The 20,795-nt window shown below is 45.6% G+C and overlaps 1 protein-coding gene across 1 annotated transcript in view; it reads left to right on the top strand.

The window, feature by feature from the left end:
* The first annotated feature begins 1,673 nt into the window (after nucleotides 1-1,673).
* RSPO4 (R-spondin 4) overlaps nucleotides 1,674-20,795 on the top strand; it is a 53,727-nt gene continuing 34,605 nt past the window's right edge. Inside the window, exon 1 of the mRNA XM_054981694.1 lies at nucleotides 1,674-1,752. Coding sequence (XP_054837669.1) covers nucleotides 1,674-1,752 — 79 coding nt within the window. The remainder of the gene's footprint in view (nucleotides 1,753-20,795) is intronic.

The following is a 20,795-nucleotide window of genomic DNA, read 5'->3' as shown; positions in this document are numbered from 1 at the left end:
GCATTTTATCGTGGGAAGGGAGAAGCTAATTTGATGTTACTTTCCAAAACATGCATTCAGTTAAGAAGTGCCCCCCCTTCAAAAAGTTTGAGAACCACTTTAGTGTGTGCATGCACACACACACACACACACACACAGATTTCAGAAGTTTTATAGGCGTTTTTGTAAGTGTTTAAAAATTGTTCAAAGCTTCCTCGTTCCCCTGAAATACTATTAAATGGCATTCCAGTTCAGATGTAGGCAACTTCCACTATCCAAAATGATTCTACCAATTTCAATGGGCCCTTCATTAGATTAGACTACTCAAGGTAGTGCTGTAATTATTTTCCCCCCGACAACTTTTTTTAATAGAATGCAGCTGTGGAAGCTGTTATTTAAAGGGGGGCTGTCAGTGTGAGCAGGGTAGCTATTTTACATGTTTTTTTTCTTCCTTGTGTGGGTAAAAGCCACTTGGAGACTGAGATTTCAGGCAATAAAATTACTGAACAATCAATAGTCCCTCCCTATTTCCTCTGTGTTGCTCTCCCATTTTAAATTGCAGCTTTACACCACAAATAAATTTCTGTTCAAGAATCACTGGGTGGGAGGAATCATCATAGAGCTATACAAAAGATGTCTCTTTAGCTAGTTTTCAGCTCTGGGAGGAAAAATCATCAAAGATTTCTGCTGCATTCAGGTTGTTCCCCATCCCTGAAAAGGCATCTGAATTATTTTCAATGCATATGGAGAATATCTAGTTTTGCCAACAATTTGTGGAAAATAAATGCAACACTGAACAGTACAGTGAAGGAAGAGGCAGTGCGGCAAGCGCAGAGTCTGTTGGTGTTTTTCTCATGGGGGAGAGAACCACTCTTCTGCCATGCAGAGATAAAAGTTTGAAAAGAAATGGCTCAGGTCAGTAGCTATCAGATGAAAATTTATTAGTTGCAGTCCAAAAAGGAAGGGCACGGCTCTTTCGATTCCTTTTCTCTCGTTTGCTTCTGCCCCCTTGCCAAGAGACACCGAGTTTGTCATATGGAATGCGGTTGAGTAAATTGAAGTGATTAAATTTCCCCTTTCTGAAATAAAGTCTCGAGGAGAGGCTAGCGTTTGTGTCTGACTAATCCAGAAAGTCTGTCGGTGATTTTACAGGGGGCCGCGGTGACTCGGGGGCAAGGGTGAAAGAACAGCTCGTCAGCAGGGACACGGTTAAATCCCTGACTCCACCCCAATCATCTGGAAGGCTTTCCATTGAACCTGATTTCCTAGCCATGGCAGAAGTTCAGCTTGAGCAGAGCGATGCAGCCGGGCAGCTCCCAGCAGAGGTTAAACCTGGCAGAGGTTGAACCTGATGCTTTCCTAAGTCGCAAAGGCTGCTCCATTCGTGCTTTGATGTGGGATCTGCTTGAAGAAGGTGAGGGAAGAGAACTCCACCTATAGAAAGTGCTTGGACTCTGCCTTTGATATTTCTTCAACGCCATGGTGCAGATGTCGGGCTGAACACCTTCGATGCCCGCTCCATGCCACCCTAGAGGCTGCCTTTTGTGCCAAGTCGTGGGAGATGCTGTGAATGTTTCTATCTTCTGCGCGAGGACTGTTCTGTCTCCATCGCTCGGTCTGCATTGGGCAAGAGGAGGAACGTCAGCCATTTGGATGATCCGATGTTTGCCTTGCCCCAAATTATTCCTGGCCAGATGCAGTGGATAATTTTCCTGTTGCTGTTATTCATAAACTCCATGGAAATGCTCACTCAAGCCAGGAGGAAGAAACGAGGTACGGGCTGGGGTCTGTTGTGTTGCCTTGACAGCGGTGAAGGCTCGGAGCCCGTTTTCAGCACTGCATTCAAGGGGGTGGCGGCGGGCCTTGTGGAGTCTTTTCCTTTTCTTCCCCAGCACATTTGATGGGTTGAATTGGACCTGTGAAAAAGGGAGGGGGGACTGGCCCTTCAATGTAGTGGGGAAATTCCTGAAGGGCCGTTGTCTTGGAAGGTAACCAGCGGCCTAGTGGACCTGTGGCCGCTCAGTTCAGACCTGGGCTGAAGGGATGATGCCGGGCAAGTCGGCACCTACTATTTTTCTCTCTGCATCTGGGGTTCAAGCTGAGCAGCCAGAAGGTATGACAGGGGTGCTTGGTCATGCTTGCTTCAGAGCTCTTTTAATACCCCAGTCTACTCCTTCTGTAAATGCTAATGTAGGTGTCCACATTATAACTCAATGTGCCGTGGTTCGAAGCATTTTGGACAGATTTTTCAGGACGCTCTGATTAAAGTGACGAATGGCGCATCGATTCCTTGCCACCCTACCTTTGCATGAATTCAGCCCGCTCCAAATCGTATAGTTCTCGCATGTTTCCACAATTATCTGTTGCTGTAGAGTAGCAACATGGATTGGTCAGGTGGCGTGGGGCACCTTAAAAGGGAGGTGAAGGAGGACTGGGAAAAGGAAACAAAATGATGGAGGGGTTAGAATCATAGAGTTGGAAGGGACCTCCAGGGTCATCTAGTCCAACACCTTGCACAATGCAGGACATTCACAACTACCTCCCCTCCCCCCACACACCCAGTGACCCCTGCTCCATGCCCAGAAGATGGCAAAAAAACCCCGCCAGGATCCCTCCAGGGCTGGAGCATCTGTGACTGACCTGGGTTCAGTCACAGCTTCTAGGAGCTCTCTCAGCCCCACCCACCTCACAGGGTATTTTGTTGTGGGGATAATAATTAGAAAAGAAAAAAGCCAAAAAAACGGGATATCTATAGTCTATCAGATGAACCCAATCCCCTACAACTGGTTATATCAATACCACTCAGTCAACTGTCATGAATCTATATTTGTGATTCTAAATTCAATAAATGCATATCGTATATCCTTCATACAGAAGTTTTTCCGGTAGCATATCATATGTTCAACAGTCCTTCATACAAAAGTCCATATTACACAAATTCCAGGACGCCTATGTATACATTTCATCAATATTCATTTACAAACAAGAGCTCCTATGCATCAAAGTCAGTCCAGAATTGTACATATCAGAACTTTTAGAGATAAAGTGCAATTAGTGCTGGGCAAAGCAAGACTCTCATTTGTGGCATCTGTCTCTCCAGACGTTCCTGCCCAACGGACACTCGACCGCCTCCGTTTCACACTTTGTGTGGTCACACGGTGCTTCCTCAGGGGCAAGTTCTTTCATGCACAGGTTACATTTATACAATCAATTAGCCATCACAGCTCCGTCAACGATTCCTACAGTATGGGACGCCCATACTGTAGGAATCGTTGACGGAGCTGTGATGGCTAATTGTATAAATGTAACCTGTGCATGAAAGAACTTGCTCTGGAGGAACTGGACTAACTTTGATGCATAGGAGCCCTTGTTTGTAAATGAATATTGATGAAATGCATACATAGGTGTCCTGGAATTTGTGTAATCCGGACTTTTGTATGAAGGACTGTTGAACATATGATATGCTACTGGAAAAACTTTTGTATGAAGGATATACAATATGCAGTTATTGAATTTAGAATCATAAATATAGATTCATGAGAGTTGACTGAGTGGTATTGATATAACCAGTTGTAGGGGACTGGGTTCATCTGATAGTGGGGATAATAATGACATGCTTTGTAAATTGCTCTGAGTGGGTATTAAGTTGCCCTGAAGGGCAGTATATAAATCGGATGTTGTTGTTGTTGTTATATGAGAAACGGCAAGAGTTTTTTTTTTTATTTAGAAAAAAGATTACTAAGGAAAACATCAGGGCTTTATGAAACTATGCAGGATATGGATGAAGTGAATACTAAAATTTTAGAAAAGAGTCCAGTAGCACCTTTAAGACGAACCAACTTTACTGTAGCATAAGCTTTCGAGAACCACAGCTCCCTTCGTCAGATGCACTGCGGTTCTCGAAAGCTTATGCTACAGTAAAGTTGGTTCATCTTAAAGGTGCTACTGGACTCTTTTCTATTTTGCTACCGCAGACTAACACGGCTGACTCCTCTGGAACTAAATTTTTAGGTCCTCTCAGTGAGAATTCAGGAAAGACAAAAGAAAATACTTCTTCGTACAGTGAACCATTGACTCGTGGAATTTGCTGCCACCAGACTCAATGATGATCCCTCTCTCCGATGGCTTTAAAAAGGGGATTTCCCAAACTCATGGAGGACAGGTCCGTTAACGGCAGTTGGCCATGATGGTGACACAGGATTTCAGTGCACAGAGGCAGACCATCGGCAAAATAGCAGGGAAGGGCTGATGCTTGCATACATTATGGGATTCCCAGGAGCAATGTGGGTGCCGCTGGTAGCTATCACGGATTGCTAGATTATCATGGCTGGATCCAGTTAAGCTCGTTGGAAATTAACTTCCATAACATTGTTTTGCCTGCTACAGATGTCACTAGAAATATCCATTTTCCTGGAGCGCTTCTGTAGAAGTACTTTGGTGTTTAATTGGACCTGAGGGAGTTCTGAAAAACAGCAATTAGGCCACCATTAACAAATTATGAACTTCTCTGCCGCTGAATAGAGAGGCTGGCTCAGGCAGTGATATTGCATGTCGTTCCTCCTCGCTCCCGCGAACTCTCTGCATTTATGCCTTTAAAATGTTCATAGCCCACAGCCTGTTTGTTCCCGCAGTAGCTTCCAATGATAACCATTAAAATAATATTCAGTCAAAAAAATCCAAAAGTAAGTAGTAAAACAATAAACCCAGCAATAAAATCATCACAGCAATAAAAATTATCAATAAAAGCAGCAGGATTCTGTGTAAAAAAATAACAAAGCGAGTAGAAGAGGAGGACAGGGACGGTGGAAGGAGAGGAAACTCCGCCACAGAAATCTGCAATGAGCTCCCAGAACTGACTGCGTAGAGCTCAGCATGTGTGATCCCTGGTGAATTTCTCTGGGGAAGGAATTAAATCGCTGAGGGGCCACAACAGAATAGGTCCCGTTTCTGCATCTCATCCCCCTTACATCTGAGAGTAGGGCAAGCCAAGCAAGCCTCTTTCATAAGTAATGGATGGGACTATGGGGAAGAAAGTGGCGTGTGTGAAAGCCAGTTAGCATCCTTTAAAAAATGCTTATTTTATTATTTATTCTTTATTTTCTTATTTTTATTAGCATCCTTTAAAAACATTCTTTTTTGAGGAGATAGATCAAGATGGGTAGCCATGTTAGTCAGTCTGTCGCAGTAGAAAAGAGCAAGAGTTGAGTAGAACCTAAAAGACTAAAAAAATTGTGGTAGGGTATGAGCTTTTGTGAGTAGCTGAAGAAGTGAGCTGAAGGTAGCTGAAGAAGTGAGCTGTGACTCACAAAAGCTCATACCCTACCTACTTGATTCTTTTCTCCCTCTGTCTTGAAAATGCTAATGAAGAAACAGGGAATGTGGTATCAAGCAGCAAAGCTGGGTGGAGGCTGAAGGGTCGAGGGCCCTTTCTTTTCCCTGCATGCCCCTAAGGCAAACTGAGGCCTCCCAAACTGCTATTTGCATTTTATGGACAAAATGAGACTAAGGATCCTCATCTCCTCTGTCCGAGCACTTAGAGCAGGGCTAGAGATTTGTGTGGGTGAAAGAGAATAAAAATACTTGGCCAACAGTTGGCGCCAGAAGTGATTAATTGGCTAGCCCGTTTTTCTATCCCTCCCTTCCTCTGGGGTGTTAGCAGTGTGAATAGCCCAGCTTAGCCCAGGCTCACCCAAAAATCGAAGCTGAGCAGAGCTGGCCACCATCAGCGCTTGGATGAGGGAGAGGAAACTCCACAACAGAAGTTTGTGGAGCAACAGCAATGGAGGTCGCTACGCAGAGGGAGGCAACAGCAAGCCACCTCCGCTCATCTCTTTCTTGGGCCACCCGCTGGATGGTGTCGCACAGTAGCAATTCAACAACGTGGTTTTTTTTCTTCTTCCTCTAGGCAGCTCAAAGCCATGTACCTTCCCCATGCTATCCTCACAACAGCCTTGTGTGTTGTGTTAGGTCAAGTGAGAATGACAAGGTTGAGGTCACCCAGTGAGTAGGAGTTTAAACCTGGATCTTCCCAGACTTAGTCCAACACTCATACCACTATACCACACTGGGTCTCGGACTCCAGGACGGGGAAAGGGTTTAAACACATAAACAGAGTTGGGAGAAACGGTTATCTCAAGCTGCTCGGCATGCCTCGGCTCAGATTCTGATACGCCTGTCTTGTTGGTACAGAATCTTCTATGTGTCTGATCCTATCTGATTTATTCTCCTTGAAGGAAAAAAAAAACATTGCAAGGTAATTGAGCAAATTGTTGGTTAAGTACTAGGCGAAGGGGGAAGATGGAGGCTGAACGTGCATTAGAAGATAATACCTCAGAATGGAAAAGCACCTTTAAGACTAACCAACTTTATTGTGGCATAAGCTTTCGAGAGCCACAGCTCTCTTCATCAGATGCATCTGACGAAGAGAACTGTGGTTCTCGAAAGCTTATGCTACAATCTGACAAAGGACACGGTTTGAAAAGAGCCCAGTAGCACCTTTAAGACTAACCAACTTTATTGTGGCATAAGCTTTCGAGAGCCACAGCTCTCTTTGTCAGATGCATCTGACGAAGAGAGCTGTGGTTCTCGAAAGCTGATGATGCATTTGATGAAGAGAGCTGTGGCTCTCGAAAGCTTATGCTGCAATAAAGTTGGGTAGTCTTAAAGGTGCTACAGGACTATTTACTATTTTGCTACTACAGACTAACTCCTCTGGATCTACCTCAGAATAAGCATCCAGGTGTGTCTGTCTGTCAGAGGTCCATTGCTGTCTGTCAGTCTTTCTAAGAAACACACCTGCTCCGGTGGCAAAACAGATGCCGGTTTATGTTTCTGCTTTTTCAAGCCACCTTCCCTCAGCCTTGAAATTGTTCAGAGAAGCAAAGGTATCCCAGATCCTTCCCAAGAATCCGGGAAGGAAACAAATAGATAGGCTTTGTGTATTCTTCCAACCTGGACGTTCTCTCTTCCGAAAGCAGATGTGGAATCTGGAGGCTAAGGAGGCTCTCTCCGCACTGGTTTCTACCCCATCCAGAACTTTTACTAGTCAGCTGCAACAAGCAGGAGATCAGCAGGTGGTGACGGGATGCTCTAGAATAGATGGGGGAAGCTGCCCCCCCCTCGAGCCAGTGTGATGCTGTGGTTAGGCTATCAGACCAGGATCTGCGAGGTCCAGCTTTGAAGATCCCCTCTGCTGTAAAAGCTTGCTGATCAAGTACACACAACAAAGAGGCGTTCCCAAGATAAAGTTAAATACCAAACAACAACAACGCTCGGGACTAATTAAACATTCAATGAACCTTAATTAGCTTCAATCTTCTCATATATCAAAGTGCTCAGTGCAGTAAATACATAACATTAATCCAACTACAAGGTGGTGTACTTACCTTCTTCTGATGGCTACGAGTGAGGCAGTTGGGGCCTACGGGTCACTCCTCTTCAGCTCTTGGCCTGATAAAGAATTAAAGATACATCATCCCTTCTACATCCATACTTACGGAACTATTAATTATGAGGGAGTCCCCAGTGTTTGAGTCATCTTTGTGGAATATAAGTACGAATGCTAATAATATTGAATTAAGAGACTTTCTTTTCTAACACTGAGAGCCAAGCTACAAGTGACATCTGACACAGGTCGGACACTTGTCAGCTTCCCTCAAGTTTTGATGGGAAATGTAGGCATCCTGGTCTTGCAGCTGTAATGGAGAGCCAAGCTGTAAAATCAGGACGCCTACATTTCCCATCAAAACTTGAGGGAAGCTGACAAGTGTCCAACCTGGGTAAGGCGTCACTTGTAGCTTGGCTCTGAGAGACTCCCCTAGAGGGATACGGTCTATGTCCAAAATTTCTATATTTTTCTCTGAGCTTGATGGTCAAGTGTATTTTTGTATATGAATTGATATTTTTGTAGTTGGATTGATGTTATATATTTATTGCCCTGAGCACTTTGATATATGAGAAGACTGAAGCTAATTAAGGTTCATTGAATGTTTAATTAGTCCCGAGTGTTGTTGTTTGGTAGAAGCTTGCTGGGCAAGCTTAGGCCAGGCACACATTTAACCTACCTCAGAGGGTCGTTGTGAGGATAACATGGAGGAGATAAAAACATTGTAAGCCTCTTTGGGTCCCCACCAGGCACGGTATAAATGACGTAAACAGAAGAAAAAAATCCTCATTCAGCACCAGAGTGACAGATATATTTATAGTTTCAGATGGGTAGCTGTGGTCTGCAGTAGAAGGGCAAGATTTGGACCCAGTAACACCTTAAAGTCCAACCAGATTTCCAAGGTATGGGCTTTGACTCACAGAAGCTCATACCCTGGAAATCTAGGTGGTCTTTAAGGTGCTGCTGGATCCAGATTCATTTATGTCTGCCTGGCTGTGACATATTTATTACCATGCATTTATACCCCACTTTTCTCTGGAGACTCAAAGCAGCTTTCAAGTGCAAACACCAGGCTGCAGTGATGATGAAAATTACTAGAGATGTTCCATCAATACACACGATGAATCTAAAGCAGCCAAAGATACACAGCAGCCCGTTAAAGCTGCCCATCACAAAACCTAACACTTTTGTCAACCTGCAAAAAAGGCTTTGTGGAATGGGGCGCCTCTACAGGTTCTGTAGCAAGTAGGAAGGGACGGTGCCTTCTCTACCTCCTTTCGGGGGGCTTTTCCATAGCTGCGGTCCCACAAGTGAAAAGACCTTGCTTGAACTGAAGAAGCATGGACTGATCTAAGACAGGGAACGGCAAACAGCAGGTTATCTGTGGAAAGTAGCACACAGGATTATTTATTTTCCTTATTTATAGGCTGTCCTTCAGGGCCAGTTCTAGATTTTGAGAGGTCTTCCCTTCTTCTGCCCACACCATCATCCCTTCCCGCATCCTCATCCTCCCACCTGCCGGTGCGTCCTTCCCCCTGCCTGCTTGCGAGATCTCCCAAGCTGTGCTCAAAGCAGTCTGTACCACCTTCAACCACTTCCTGGGGGCACTGGGAAGTGTGTGTAGTTGGGAGAATGGGTGCTAGCAAGTGTGTGTTTGTGTGTGCGTGGGTCATCAGCAATGGGCCCTCCCAGAAGCCCCAGGCCCTGGCAGCTGCCTCACCTCAGGGTATGCTGACGCTGGCACTGCTGCATTTCTCTTAGAGTTTCTCTATTCAAGATGCCTCGGTGCGTGTTCATCAAGTGTAGGGCGATGCAATGTTAGCTGGGAAGCATAGTTTAAAAAGACAGAGGTGGCAGAGATTGCTCCTCAGGGGGTTTGTTAATTTCCTCTTCACCTCCCTGAAGGTTCTGTCAATTTCACCTCTCCAATCTATAACTGTGTGGGATCACAACCAGAGGGCAGTGAGGAATGGAAATGGGTTGGAGCTGCCTTCCAGAGCCGGGCTTGGACCTGGAGGGGTTCTAATGTGCTGAAGTTTCCCTTCTGGCATTTCACAGCCCCTTCGCACTGCTCCTGTGTCTAGCAAAGCCTTGGCCCTGCTGCCGGCTCTGTCTTTTTAAACTACCCTTCCCGGCTACCATTGCATCGCCTGACACGTGTTCTTCACATGTCACATATCTCATGTAGAGAGACTGTGACTCAAAGCAGATTACAGTGTAAAGAAGGAGGGGGAAATATCTATACAGCATAAGGTATCCAATGAATAAAGCAAAAGGACTAGGAATACAGAAATTCAAAAACAGTGAGAACAATAAACTGCCTCAGGGAAACGTATGGTGTGAGCAATGCAGGATATGGGATTAAAAGATATAGCACATTGCAGTAAAAGCCAGATTTTCACAATCTGGCCTGCCTGTCCCCATTGGCCATCCAGGCAACTTATTTAAACCAGAGGCGCTTAGGTGGCATTGGGTAGTCCAGGTGGCAGGACTGTGTGGTGTGCATGGAGAGCTGGAGAGCCCAGCTGTGGCATGCACCATGGCCAACATGTCTGCCACATCTGTCCGCATCCTTGCCTGCTCTTGGATTCCATAAGCACGGGACAAAAGAGGTTACAGGGAACCGTCAGTAGGAACATGGGCACAGTGTTCTCTCGAGTAGTGCAGCCTTTCGTTTTGGGCAAAAGAGGCAGATCTGAAAAATTCTCAAGACATGCCTGTTTAATCTTTTCTCGGTGACATGCTCAACTTTCTGTCCCCCAGATGCAATCTCTTTGCTCTGTTGTGTAAACTGCGGAGGACACAAGAGCCAGGCATCTGTCAACAACTACTTCTCCAAAGTGTCAAGAGATCTTCAAAATGATGGTTGCAGTGTTGTGCCGTTTTAAGTCCCAATTGTGGCTAATTGGGCAAAAAACCCAGGCAGATTGTCTATGGAAAAGTAAACAGTGGCCGTTTTCATGCTGCTTACTGGCCGTGGAACATTGCGCTGACCTCCCAGAACGACAGCGTCTTCCTGGCGCAATTTCACATGAGAATGGCATGGCGCGATGTTCCGTGGCCGGTAAGCAGTGCGAAAATGGCCAGAATTTTAAAAATGATACTGCAGAAGAAAACTGTTTAAGATCCTGGGTACAGAATGGATTTGATGGATTTCTAAAAGACAGGGTGGATTTTGCACTGAAGATTTGAGCAATACGTGGCTTTCTGCATATGGAAAAATCACACCACTAATTTTTCATGAAGGCTTTGTTGATACAATCTTGAGCAGTGCGCGGGGCAGGAGGGGCTCCAGGTAAATGCGGACTGGTGCTCCTCATTTATCTGAAGGGAAACGTAGGATCCGGAAGCAGTGTTTGCCTGCCTCAGCTCTCCCCACCTTTACTTCTGCATGAAGCAAAATGCAGATATTCCTGGCTGAAAACTGATCTCATTCAAACATGTATGATATTGTTAGTGCTTTTGTTTTTAAGGTGCCAGTACTCGTATATAAAGTGGCTTTGATCTCCACCAATTCTCCCCACAGGACTTGGGGGAGCACCCTGCAAAACTGCCGGTACTTAGTACCGGTGAGTACCATCACACACACACAAAAGCCCTGGATGTTGTCCAAAAACATTATACAATCTTCAGACTGTCTGTTATGAAAGAACCCTCCCAGACAATCAAAGATGATTTAATAATAGGTTTGAAGTACGGCTTTGCATAAGCGCTAAGCAATTGGCAAGGTGGAGGATGAGAATTTATTTATTTATTTAATGTTATTTATAGATCATCTTTCTCTCTGAGGCTCAAGACGGATTACACACTGAGAGGCAGCACAGTCAATTTCAAGGGCTTGTCAATAAACAACGTAATAGAGTATATCATTGCAATTTGGTGGTAGAGAATGCCCTCAAGTCATAGCTGACTTATGGCGAACCCTGGTGGGGTTTTCATGGCAAGAGACTACCAGAAGTGGTTTGCCATCGCCTGCCTCTGCAACCCTGGTCTTGCTTGAAGGTCTCCCATCCAATTACTAACCAAGGCCGACCCTGCTTAGCTTCTGAGCTCTGATGAGCCACTATGGGCTATCCAGGTCAGGGTCAATGCAATTTACTAAGACTGAAAACCAGCAGGAGTCCAAAACTGAGTTGACGAAAAGCTGAAACAGAGCATGGCATATAAAACAACATAGGATCTATGCAGCTGAGTCATAATTATAGCAACATACAGTACATAGTAGCATGTGGGACCTTTAGCACATATTTGTGCCATGTGAACACAACCACCTGCACAGATGTGATTTCCTGGGTCTGTCATTGGGCAATTGGCATGGGACCCCCCATGGGTGTCATGTGACTTCCGCACAATGCAGCCGAGCATGGATATGCCTTATGTCCAACTAGAACAAGCTTTGGCATCAGCTGCTTCTCGAAAATCTGACAAAGAGAGCTGTGGTTCTCGAAAGCTTATGCTACAGTCAAGTTGGTTAGTCTTAAAGGTGCTACTGGACTCCTTTTCTATTTTGCTACTACAGACTAACACGGCTAACTCCTCTGGATCTATGACCGCGAGAAAATGGCTCTCTTGGAAGGTGGAGTCTGTGGCATTCCACCCAGCTGAGGTTCCCCCCTCCCCAAATCCCACCTGCCCCAGGCTCCATCCCCCAAATCCCTAGGAATTTCCCAACATGAACCTGGCAACCCTATTGGTTGTGGTGAGGCCCAATACCAACGCCTTCCCTTTTGTGTTCCCTTCTCCCACCCACTCATGTACTTGCCAGCCTCCCCACCCCACATGCTTCTAACCACACATTCTGCACAATGCCGCTGGAGGAAGATCGTGTGTGTGTGGCTGGAAGCATGGGTGGGGGAGGGCTTGCAAATGATCTAGTGGGGAGCAGGCAGTGACAGAGGGGCGTGCGGATGGGTGGGCAGGAAGCTGGCATGTGCAGGGGGCATGGTGGCACATGGGGAGGCAGGCACTCTCTGCTAAGCCTCCCCACCAAAAAACCTCTTGGAAATGGTCTTGTTTGTTGATCAGGCCTGTTGAAGTTCTCCTCTTCAAATTTTCCCTAGATTTTGAGGTTCAGATTTACTAAACCTCATTTCTGAAGTGGAATTGAAACATCGGGCGTTTTCTTTTTCTTCTAAAAAAATATTTCAACGTTTAGGACAAGTTGAAGACATGCGTGGCTTGCTGCAGTGGAAGGGCTGCCAACTGTAGGTTGGGAATTCCTGGAGATTTGGGGGGGGAGCCTGGAGAGGACGGAGTTTCGGGAGGGGAGAGACCTTAGCAGGGTATAATGCCATCGAACCTGCTCTCCAAAGCTCCGTTTTTTTTCAGGAGAACTAGAGTTTGGAGATCAGTTATAGATCCAGAGGAGTTAGCCGTGTTAGTCTGTAGTAGCAAAATCAAAAAGAGTCCAGTAGCACCTTTAAGACTAACCAATTTTATTGTAGCATAAGCTTTCGAGAATCACGTTCTCTTCGTCAGATGCATGGAGGGCAGAAGGAAACTGGCCAAATATAGAGGAGGAGAGGGGGGAAGGTGGAGAGGGGGGATGTAAAAAACTCCTTTGATATGGAGATGCAGACAGCTCCTTTTGGTGTGGGGATCAGTTTGCTTGTGTAGATTCAAAGGAGTTTGCCATGTTAGTCTGTAGTAGCAAAATCAAAAAGAGTTCAGCAGCAGCACCAAGACTATCCAATTTCACTGCAGCACAAGCCTTCGAGAACCACAGTCCTCCCCGCCAGATGCATCTGACAAAGAGAACCGTGGAGATCAGTTGTAATTCTGGGACATTTACAGGCCGCACCTGGAGGATAACAACCACATATAGTGGTCAAGTTTTTTTTTATCTTGTTCCATTCTCTACCTTAAGGCCAGTTCAGCTATGGATCCCGACAGTGGCCATTTCCACATGTCTTACCTGCCTGCGGAACATCGTGTGAAAGACCCGGAAGACAGTGTCTGCTCGCATGAAATCGCACCAGGAAGACGCTGTTATCCGGGAGTTTTGCACGAAATCGCACAAAACTCCCGGATAACAGCGTCTTCCTGGCATGATTACGCGCGAGAAGACACTGTCTTCCGGGTCTTTCATGCGAAGTTCCGCAGGCCAGTAACACGTGTGGAAATGGCCGGTGTTTTTGCTTTCTTCTGGGCATGGAGCAGAGGTCACTGGGGGTGTGGGTGGGAGGTAGTTGTGAATTTCCTGCATTGTGCAGGGGGGTGGACTAGATGACCCTGGAGGTCCCTTCCCGCCATATGATTCTATGATTCTATGGATCCATTCCCCTAATGGCAATGCCCTTCCCTAGTTCCAAGTATCTTCTTAATGGACAGGGTGTTTTGTTGTGGGGATAATAATGACATATGGTTGTTGTGGGTTTTCCGGGCTGTATTGCCGTGGTCTTGGCATTGTAGTTCCTGACGTTTCACCAGCAGCTGTGGCTGGCATCTTCAGAGGTGTAGCACCAAAAGACAGAGATCTCTCAGTGTCACAGTGTGGAAAAGATGTTGTCAGGTCATTTATATATACTCAGGAGGGGTGGGGTTGAGCTGAGTCATCCTGTAAGAGTTTCCCAGGGTGTGGAATGCTAATGGCGGGAGGCTTCACTGTATCCTGAGGAGGTTCTTTTGCATATGGATTGGTGCTTGATGTGCTAATCTTCACTGCAGGGCTATTGTCAGGTATAGAGTGTTTTGTTAGCCTGATGTTTTTCAGAACTGGAAACCATGCTCTGTTCATTCTTAAGGTTTCTTCTTTCCTGTTGAAGTTTTGCTTTGTAAACCGCTCTGAGTGGGCATTAAGTTGACCTGAAGGGCAGTATATAAATCGAATGTTGTTGTTGTTGTTGTTGTTGTTGTTGTTGTTGTTGTTATTATTATTAAAAGTGTATGCATCAGAAAAACACTATGCTAAAATAATCGTGGTGCTCGGTGCAGAGAGTGGGAAAATGCCATCAGTCCAGCAAACTGTGAATGCTCAAATTCCAGAATAAATGTTAGAAATTCTGCAAGTTAAATTGGACTTAAGAGGAAAGCAGTGGAGAGTGAACTTCAGAACGAGACCTTTGTGCATGGGTCATTTGCATGAGTTTTGTCTGTTTCCCCACAGCGTTGTGGTGCATTTGTGCATCTCCCAGGTTTTCGCAGGATTTTTGAAGCTTTGGGATTGGGAAAGATCACAGCAGAGCCTAGATGGCTACCATGTGGGTGGGAGCCCAATAGCACCTATAAGACTAACATAATTTGTGGTAGGGTATAAGCTTTTGTGAGTCACAGCTTACTTCTTCATATACAGCTGTATCTGAAGAAGTGAGCTGTGACTCACGAAAGCTCATCCCCTACCACAAATTTTGTTGGTCTTATAGGTGCTACTGGACCCTTGCTCTTTACTACTGGCATAGACAGACTAACACAGATACTCATCTTGATCTATGTGAGTGCGCTGGTGGAGAGTGCCCTCAAGTCATAGCTGACTCATAGCAACCCCTGGTGGGGTTTCCATGGCAAGAGACTAACAGTGGTGGTTTGCCGTTGCCTGCCTCTGCAATCCTGCTCTTCATTGGAGGTCTCCCATCCAATTACTAACCAAGGTCAACTCTGCTTAGCTTCTGAGATCTGACAAGATCAGGCTTACTTGGACTATCCAGGTCAGGGCGCCATTTGGGTAGGAACTTTCAGATTCTGCGTCACAGGGAATGGGTTTGTGCGGTTTCCTTATTGCTGCTATGGCTACTGATATAGCCCAGCAGAAACAGGGTTTCCACATGGCTGCAGGTTTCCGTGATAATCAGCAATTGAATACCACTTTAACATGACAACAATCTGTGTATCAAGTTGTGGAGCTATGCCTTTCCCCTTTTCTATTCACAACAAAAAGGGATAGAGACATTTTTTTTAAAAAAAGAAGGCTGGGAATTTAGAGAACATGATGCATGGATTATTATAACAGAATAACATTCAAGTGTTGTTTAAGAAAAAAAGTAGAAAGAAGCCCCAATGATGCTGGTGGCAGAATGTGCGGTGGTTGCTGCTGGAGAACTGGGGCAGGGAATCTGCCACATGGAAACCCTATTGTCACTCTGCTGTATAATCACAGCAGCAATAGGGAAGCCACGCAATCCATTCATTCCTAAAAGGTGTTGAACATGCAGTGGAAGTCTGCGCCAAGGTTTCCTGTTGGCACCTCCAATATCCTGCATTGGGCCATATTGATTAAAGTCTTCCAATTTACTTTGCTGCTTTTCACCTGATGGGAGGAACAGTCCTGTCTTTTGTGTGGGTTGGGCTTAGCAACAGATTTTGAATCTGAGCAACAAGATCTTAAGCCAACTGATTCGTGCAGCGACAACTTGAGACGCAAATGTTTTAAGTAAAGCTCAACTTTGGCGAATTCCTGTTATTTCTTTGTTGGGGTGAAAGACAGGACGGGCAGGCTGGATTCAAGGATGGAGAGCAGGCTGTGGGCCAGAAGGCCCCGGGCTTGGCTTTGCCCTGCTCCGATTGCAAACCAAACACACCTGCAGCAAGGAGCGAGCCCCGTTGCGAAAACAGCCTCCCGTTCAATCACATGCCTTTCTGCACACAGAGTCCCTGCAAAGGGTTTGGAGCAAGAGCAAGATCAGAGATTTCTGGAAGGCATTCTTTCCTTTTCCAGTACATCTGCCAGGGCCGACAGTTTCTGGCACCATCAAGCTACGCTCTTTAGGCCGTGTGTGCCAGTCTTACTGGATTGAGTCAGCACAATATAATATCTTTAAGTGAAATCAATTTCTAGGTCCCAGGAAGGAAGGAAGTAAACAGAGAGAGAGAGAAAGTGAGAGAAAGAAGGGAAGGATGGAAGGAAAGAAGGAAGGAAACAGAGAAAGAAAGATAATGAAAGAGTGAGAGAAAGCAGAGAAGGAAGGAAGGAAGGAAGGAAGGAAGGAAGGAAGGAAGGAAGGAAGGAAGGAAGGAAGGAAGAAGGGAGGAAGGAAGGAAACAGAGAGAGAAAGTGAGAGAAAGCAGGGAAGGATGGAAGGAAAGAAGGAAGAGAAAGAAAGATAATGAAAAAGTGAGAGAAAGCAGAGAAGGAAGGAAGGAATGAAGGAAGAAGGGAGGAAGGAAGGAAACACAGAGAGAGAGAGTGAGAGAAAGCAGGGAAGGAAAGAAGGAAGGAAACAGAGAAAGAAAGATAATGAAAAAGTGAGAGAAAGCAGAGAAGGAAGGAAGGAAAGAAGGAGAGAAAGAAAGAAAGAAAAAGAAAAAGTGAGAGAAAGCAGAGAACGAAGGAAGGAAGGAAACAGAAAGAAAGAGAAAGAAAAGGTGAGAGAAAGCAGAGAAGGATGGAAGGAAGGAAGGAGAGAAAGAAAGAGAAAAAGTGAGAGAAAGCAGAGAAGGATGGAAGGAAGGAAACAGAGAAAGAAAGAGAGAAAAAGTGAGAGAAAGCAGAGAAGGATGGAAGGAAGGAAGGAGAGAAAGAAAGAGAAAAAGTGAGAGAAAGCAGAGAAGGATGGAAGGAAGGAAACAGAGAAAGAAAGAAAGAGAAAAAGTGGGAGAAAGCAGAGAAAGCAGGAAGGAAGGAAGGAACGGACGGATGGACGGACGGACGGAGGAAATCGGAGCTAGTGGTTTGCCCTAGGTGACCTTGGGAATCTCTCCCTGTTAGCATAACCAGCCTCACTGGATTTTGGAAAGATTAAATAGAGGATAGAAGAAACTATCGTGAGGCCCTTCCAGAAAAGTTTGGGGTAGAAATATGACAGAAAATATGATACAAACCTATTGATGTTCTCCTACCTCTTTCCCAGCAGTTTAGAGGCTCTGCAAACAGATTCTAAACCTTCCCAAAGTTGTTGTGGCTTGAATTTGCTCTGGAAATGCATCCCCCAAGTGCAAGAAAACTCGGAGATCATATCAGGAAGATGGGTTAGTTTGTCCCGCCTTCTGTTGACTTGTTAGGTTTAGGCTGTAATCCTAAGCACACTTGCAAAGGAGTAAGTCCATTGAATTCTGTGGGATTTACTTCTGGGTAGACACTCTTAGGATTACACTGTTCATTTTTGCATTCAGTGATTTGGGGTGGGGGGGAGGAAATGTATTTAAAATTCACCATCGATTCAACACAGACAAAAGAAAGCATTTCTTGTATGAACACAAAGTAATTCCTGGAATTCATTGCCAGAAGATTTGTCAACGGTCTCCAGCTCAGATAGCTTTGAAGGGGACAGATTCCAAGGACAGTGTATATGTGAAGGCCAGTTGCTTGGGGACAAACCTGAAAGACTTCTTTCTGTTATGCCTGTTTGCGGGCTTCCCAGTTGGTCTTTGTAAGTAGGAAACTGAAGTGAGCTGTGAGCCAAGCTACAAGTGACACCTTACACAGGTTGGACACTTGTCAGCTTCCCTCAAGTTTTGATGGGAAATGTAGGCGTCCTGGTTTTACAGCTTGGCTCTCCATTACAGCTGCAAAAAAGCTCATACCCGATCTAGTTGATTCTTTTTTCCCTCTGTCTTGAAAATGCTAATGACGAAACAGGGAATGTGGTATCAAGCAGCAAAGCTGAGTGGAGGCTGAAGGGTCTAGGGCCCTTTCTTTTCCCTGCATGCCCCTACGGCAAACTGAGGCCTCCCAAACTGCTATTTGCATTTTATGGACAAAATGAGACTGTTTGCGGGCTTCCCAGTTGGTCTTTGTATGTAGGAAACAGAATGCATGGCTTTGCTTGGAGGACTGGCTCAAACGGCTATGGCACTGGCTCAGGAGGACACTGGTTCGCCTTGTGCGTGATGACAAAATACCTTGACCCAGTCCTGGATCTAGCTGGGTTCTCTGCATGTTCTGATACCCTTCTAATACTAAAGGGCGAGCCCCACCCCTTCAATGGGGCAAAAAGCACCCATAGACTCTTTATAGGCCAGGGAAGTGGCACGAGGGGAGGCTATAGCGCTTGAGGAAATAAATTTCCCATGGTGGCTGTAGGAAATGCCAACTAGGAGAATCCCAGGTGGACTTGTGGAGAAATGTCTCGTGTTGTGCAGCAGACAAGTGCAAAATATTATATATTGTCGAAGGCTTTCACGGCCAGAGAGCGATGGTTGTTGTGGATTTTCTGGGCTGTATAGCTGTGGTCTTGGCATTGTAGTTCCTCCTGACGTTTCGCCAGCAGTTGTGGCTGGCATCTTCAGAGGTGTAGCACCAAAAGATTCCAGGACACTAAAATACTTGACAACACTTCCAACTACTTTGTCAGACTGCACAGGGAAGCCATTGAAATTCATAAGCATAAGCACAATTTCAACAGGAAAGAAGAGACCTTAAGAATGAATAGAGCATGGTTTCCAGTCCTGAAAAACACCAGGCTAACAAAACACTCTATACTCGACAATAGCCCTGCAGAGAAGATTATCACATCAAGCACCAATCCATATGCAAAAGAACCTCCTCAGGATACAGTGAAGCGTCCCTCCATTAGCATTCCACACCCTGGGAAACTCTTACAGGATGACTCATCCCAACCCCACCTTCCTGAGTAGATATAAATTACCTGCCAACATCTTTTCCACACTGTGACACTGAGAGATCTCTGTCTTTTGGTGCTACACCTCTGAAGATGCCAGCCACAGCTGCTGGCGAAACGTCAGGAACTACAATGCCAAGACCACGGCTATACAGCCTGGAAAACCCACAACAACCATGCAAAATATTAATTGCATAAAATAGCATGAAAACAGTTGCAGACCCCAAAAGAAAAAAGGGGGAAGCATAGACTTTTCTAATCACGCATTCAGGCTAAGTTTTTTTCTAATGGAAGGGGGTGTGGGGATCGCCACCAGTTCTCCCTTCCTGCTGCAACTCCCCCCTCCCCAATTTGCCTCTCTTGGTGTTCCTGAGCGTCCTCTGCCCCTCCCTCTGGGAGAAGCATTTCGGGGAGATGTGTGGGCTGCCTCTGGAGGGGGTGGTGGGAATGTTTCGTTCCACTGAAAGAAGTGCCTTGCATGAGTCGAAAATTGAGTTTGGATTCAACCCCAAGGCACATAAGGAAATAAAAAAAACATTTTTTACCTGGTTCTTGTAACTGAGCAGGATCAGTTTTAAATGAGCTTTCCGAAGATGAGGTGCCACATCAGAGAAAGCAGCTCTCATCTGAAGAGGAGGGCCCAGTACAGCAGACCCTTCCATAGGATATCCGATTTCAGGCAGGTTCAAAAAGGAGTCATGTTGTTTCTCGTCCGCCACCTTTAAGTGTTTTAAAGCAAAGTTCCAAAACTTTGAGGTCTGTCCAGAAACCAGCTGGCAGGCAGCGGGGTTATTTCAGCACTGGCACGGTATGCTCTCTATAACCTATCACAGAGCAATCTTGTCTTTGGCATGCATTCCGGATCTATTGTGATTGCTGAACAGTCTTCAAAGGTGGCCTTACTAAGAGCAGATTACAGTAATCTAACCTGGATGCGTTTGGAGTAGGAATAACCACAGCCAGCTCTCACTTTCCAAGGATGGACCACAGCTGGCACACCTACCACAGCTGGCACACCTACCAACAAAGTGGAGCTACATGCCACAGACAGAGTTGCCAGCCACAGATAGAGTTGCAAAGTGGGGTCTGGAGATTTCCCAGAGTTATATTTTATCTCCAGGCTATAGAGATCAGTTCTGCTGGAGAAAATGGCTGCTTTAAAGGATGGACTGTCTACAACATTATATGCCACTGAGGTTCTTCCCCAGTCTGCACTAGAGATGGGCACGAACGAACAGGGACTCACGAACAACCATGAACACGGCCCTGTTCACGAGCATATTCATGGTTGGCTGTTCATGGGGGCCAGCAGGCTCTCCTCCAGCCATCATCCAAGTCAAGATCCCTACCGCACCGCTCCCAGAAATCTGACCTGAGCAGGCACCAGGAAAGGCACCAATGATAAAAAATAGTTTGGCCCAGAGCCTGGCAGCAGCCCTGGAACTTGAAGGGGTAGATCCCAATCCCACCGCACACAAAGAAAATTCAAAAAGAGTCCAGTAGCACCTTTAAGACTAACCAATTTTATTAGAGCATAAGCTTTCGAGAATCAAGTTCTCTTCATCAGATGCCTGATCAAAACTCTTGATCAGGCATCTGATGAAGAGAACTTGATTCTCGAAAGCTTATGCTATAATAAAATTGGTTAGTCTTAAAGGTGCTACTGGACTCTTTTTGATTTTGCTACTACAGACTAACACGGCTAACTCCTCTGGATCTATGACCAAAGAAAATTCAATCTCCAATGCACTCTCTCGGTCTCTCTCTCAAAATGCGAACAGCAACTGTCTCTCCCTCACTGTCTACAAAACCAGAGCTGGGACTCCCCCCCCCCCCGATCTTTGCTTTCTTGTAACAAATTTCAGCTCCACACTTGAAAGGAAGACCTGCCTATCAAGCTAAATTGGGCTTAGATTGGGGTTTCCAGGGCAACAGCAGGA

The sequence above is a fragment of the Eublepharis macularius genome, chromosome 5 (genome assembly GCF_028583425.1).
Source record: "Eublepharis macularius isolate TG4126 chromosome 5, MPM_Emac_v1.0, whole genome shotgun sequence".
NCBI lineage: Eukaryota > Metazoa > Chordata > Lepidosauria > Squamata > Eublepharidae > Eublepharis > Eublepharis macularius.
This window is presented reverse-complemented; position numbering and strand designations above follow the sequence as displayed.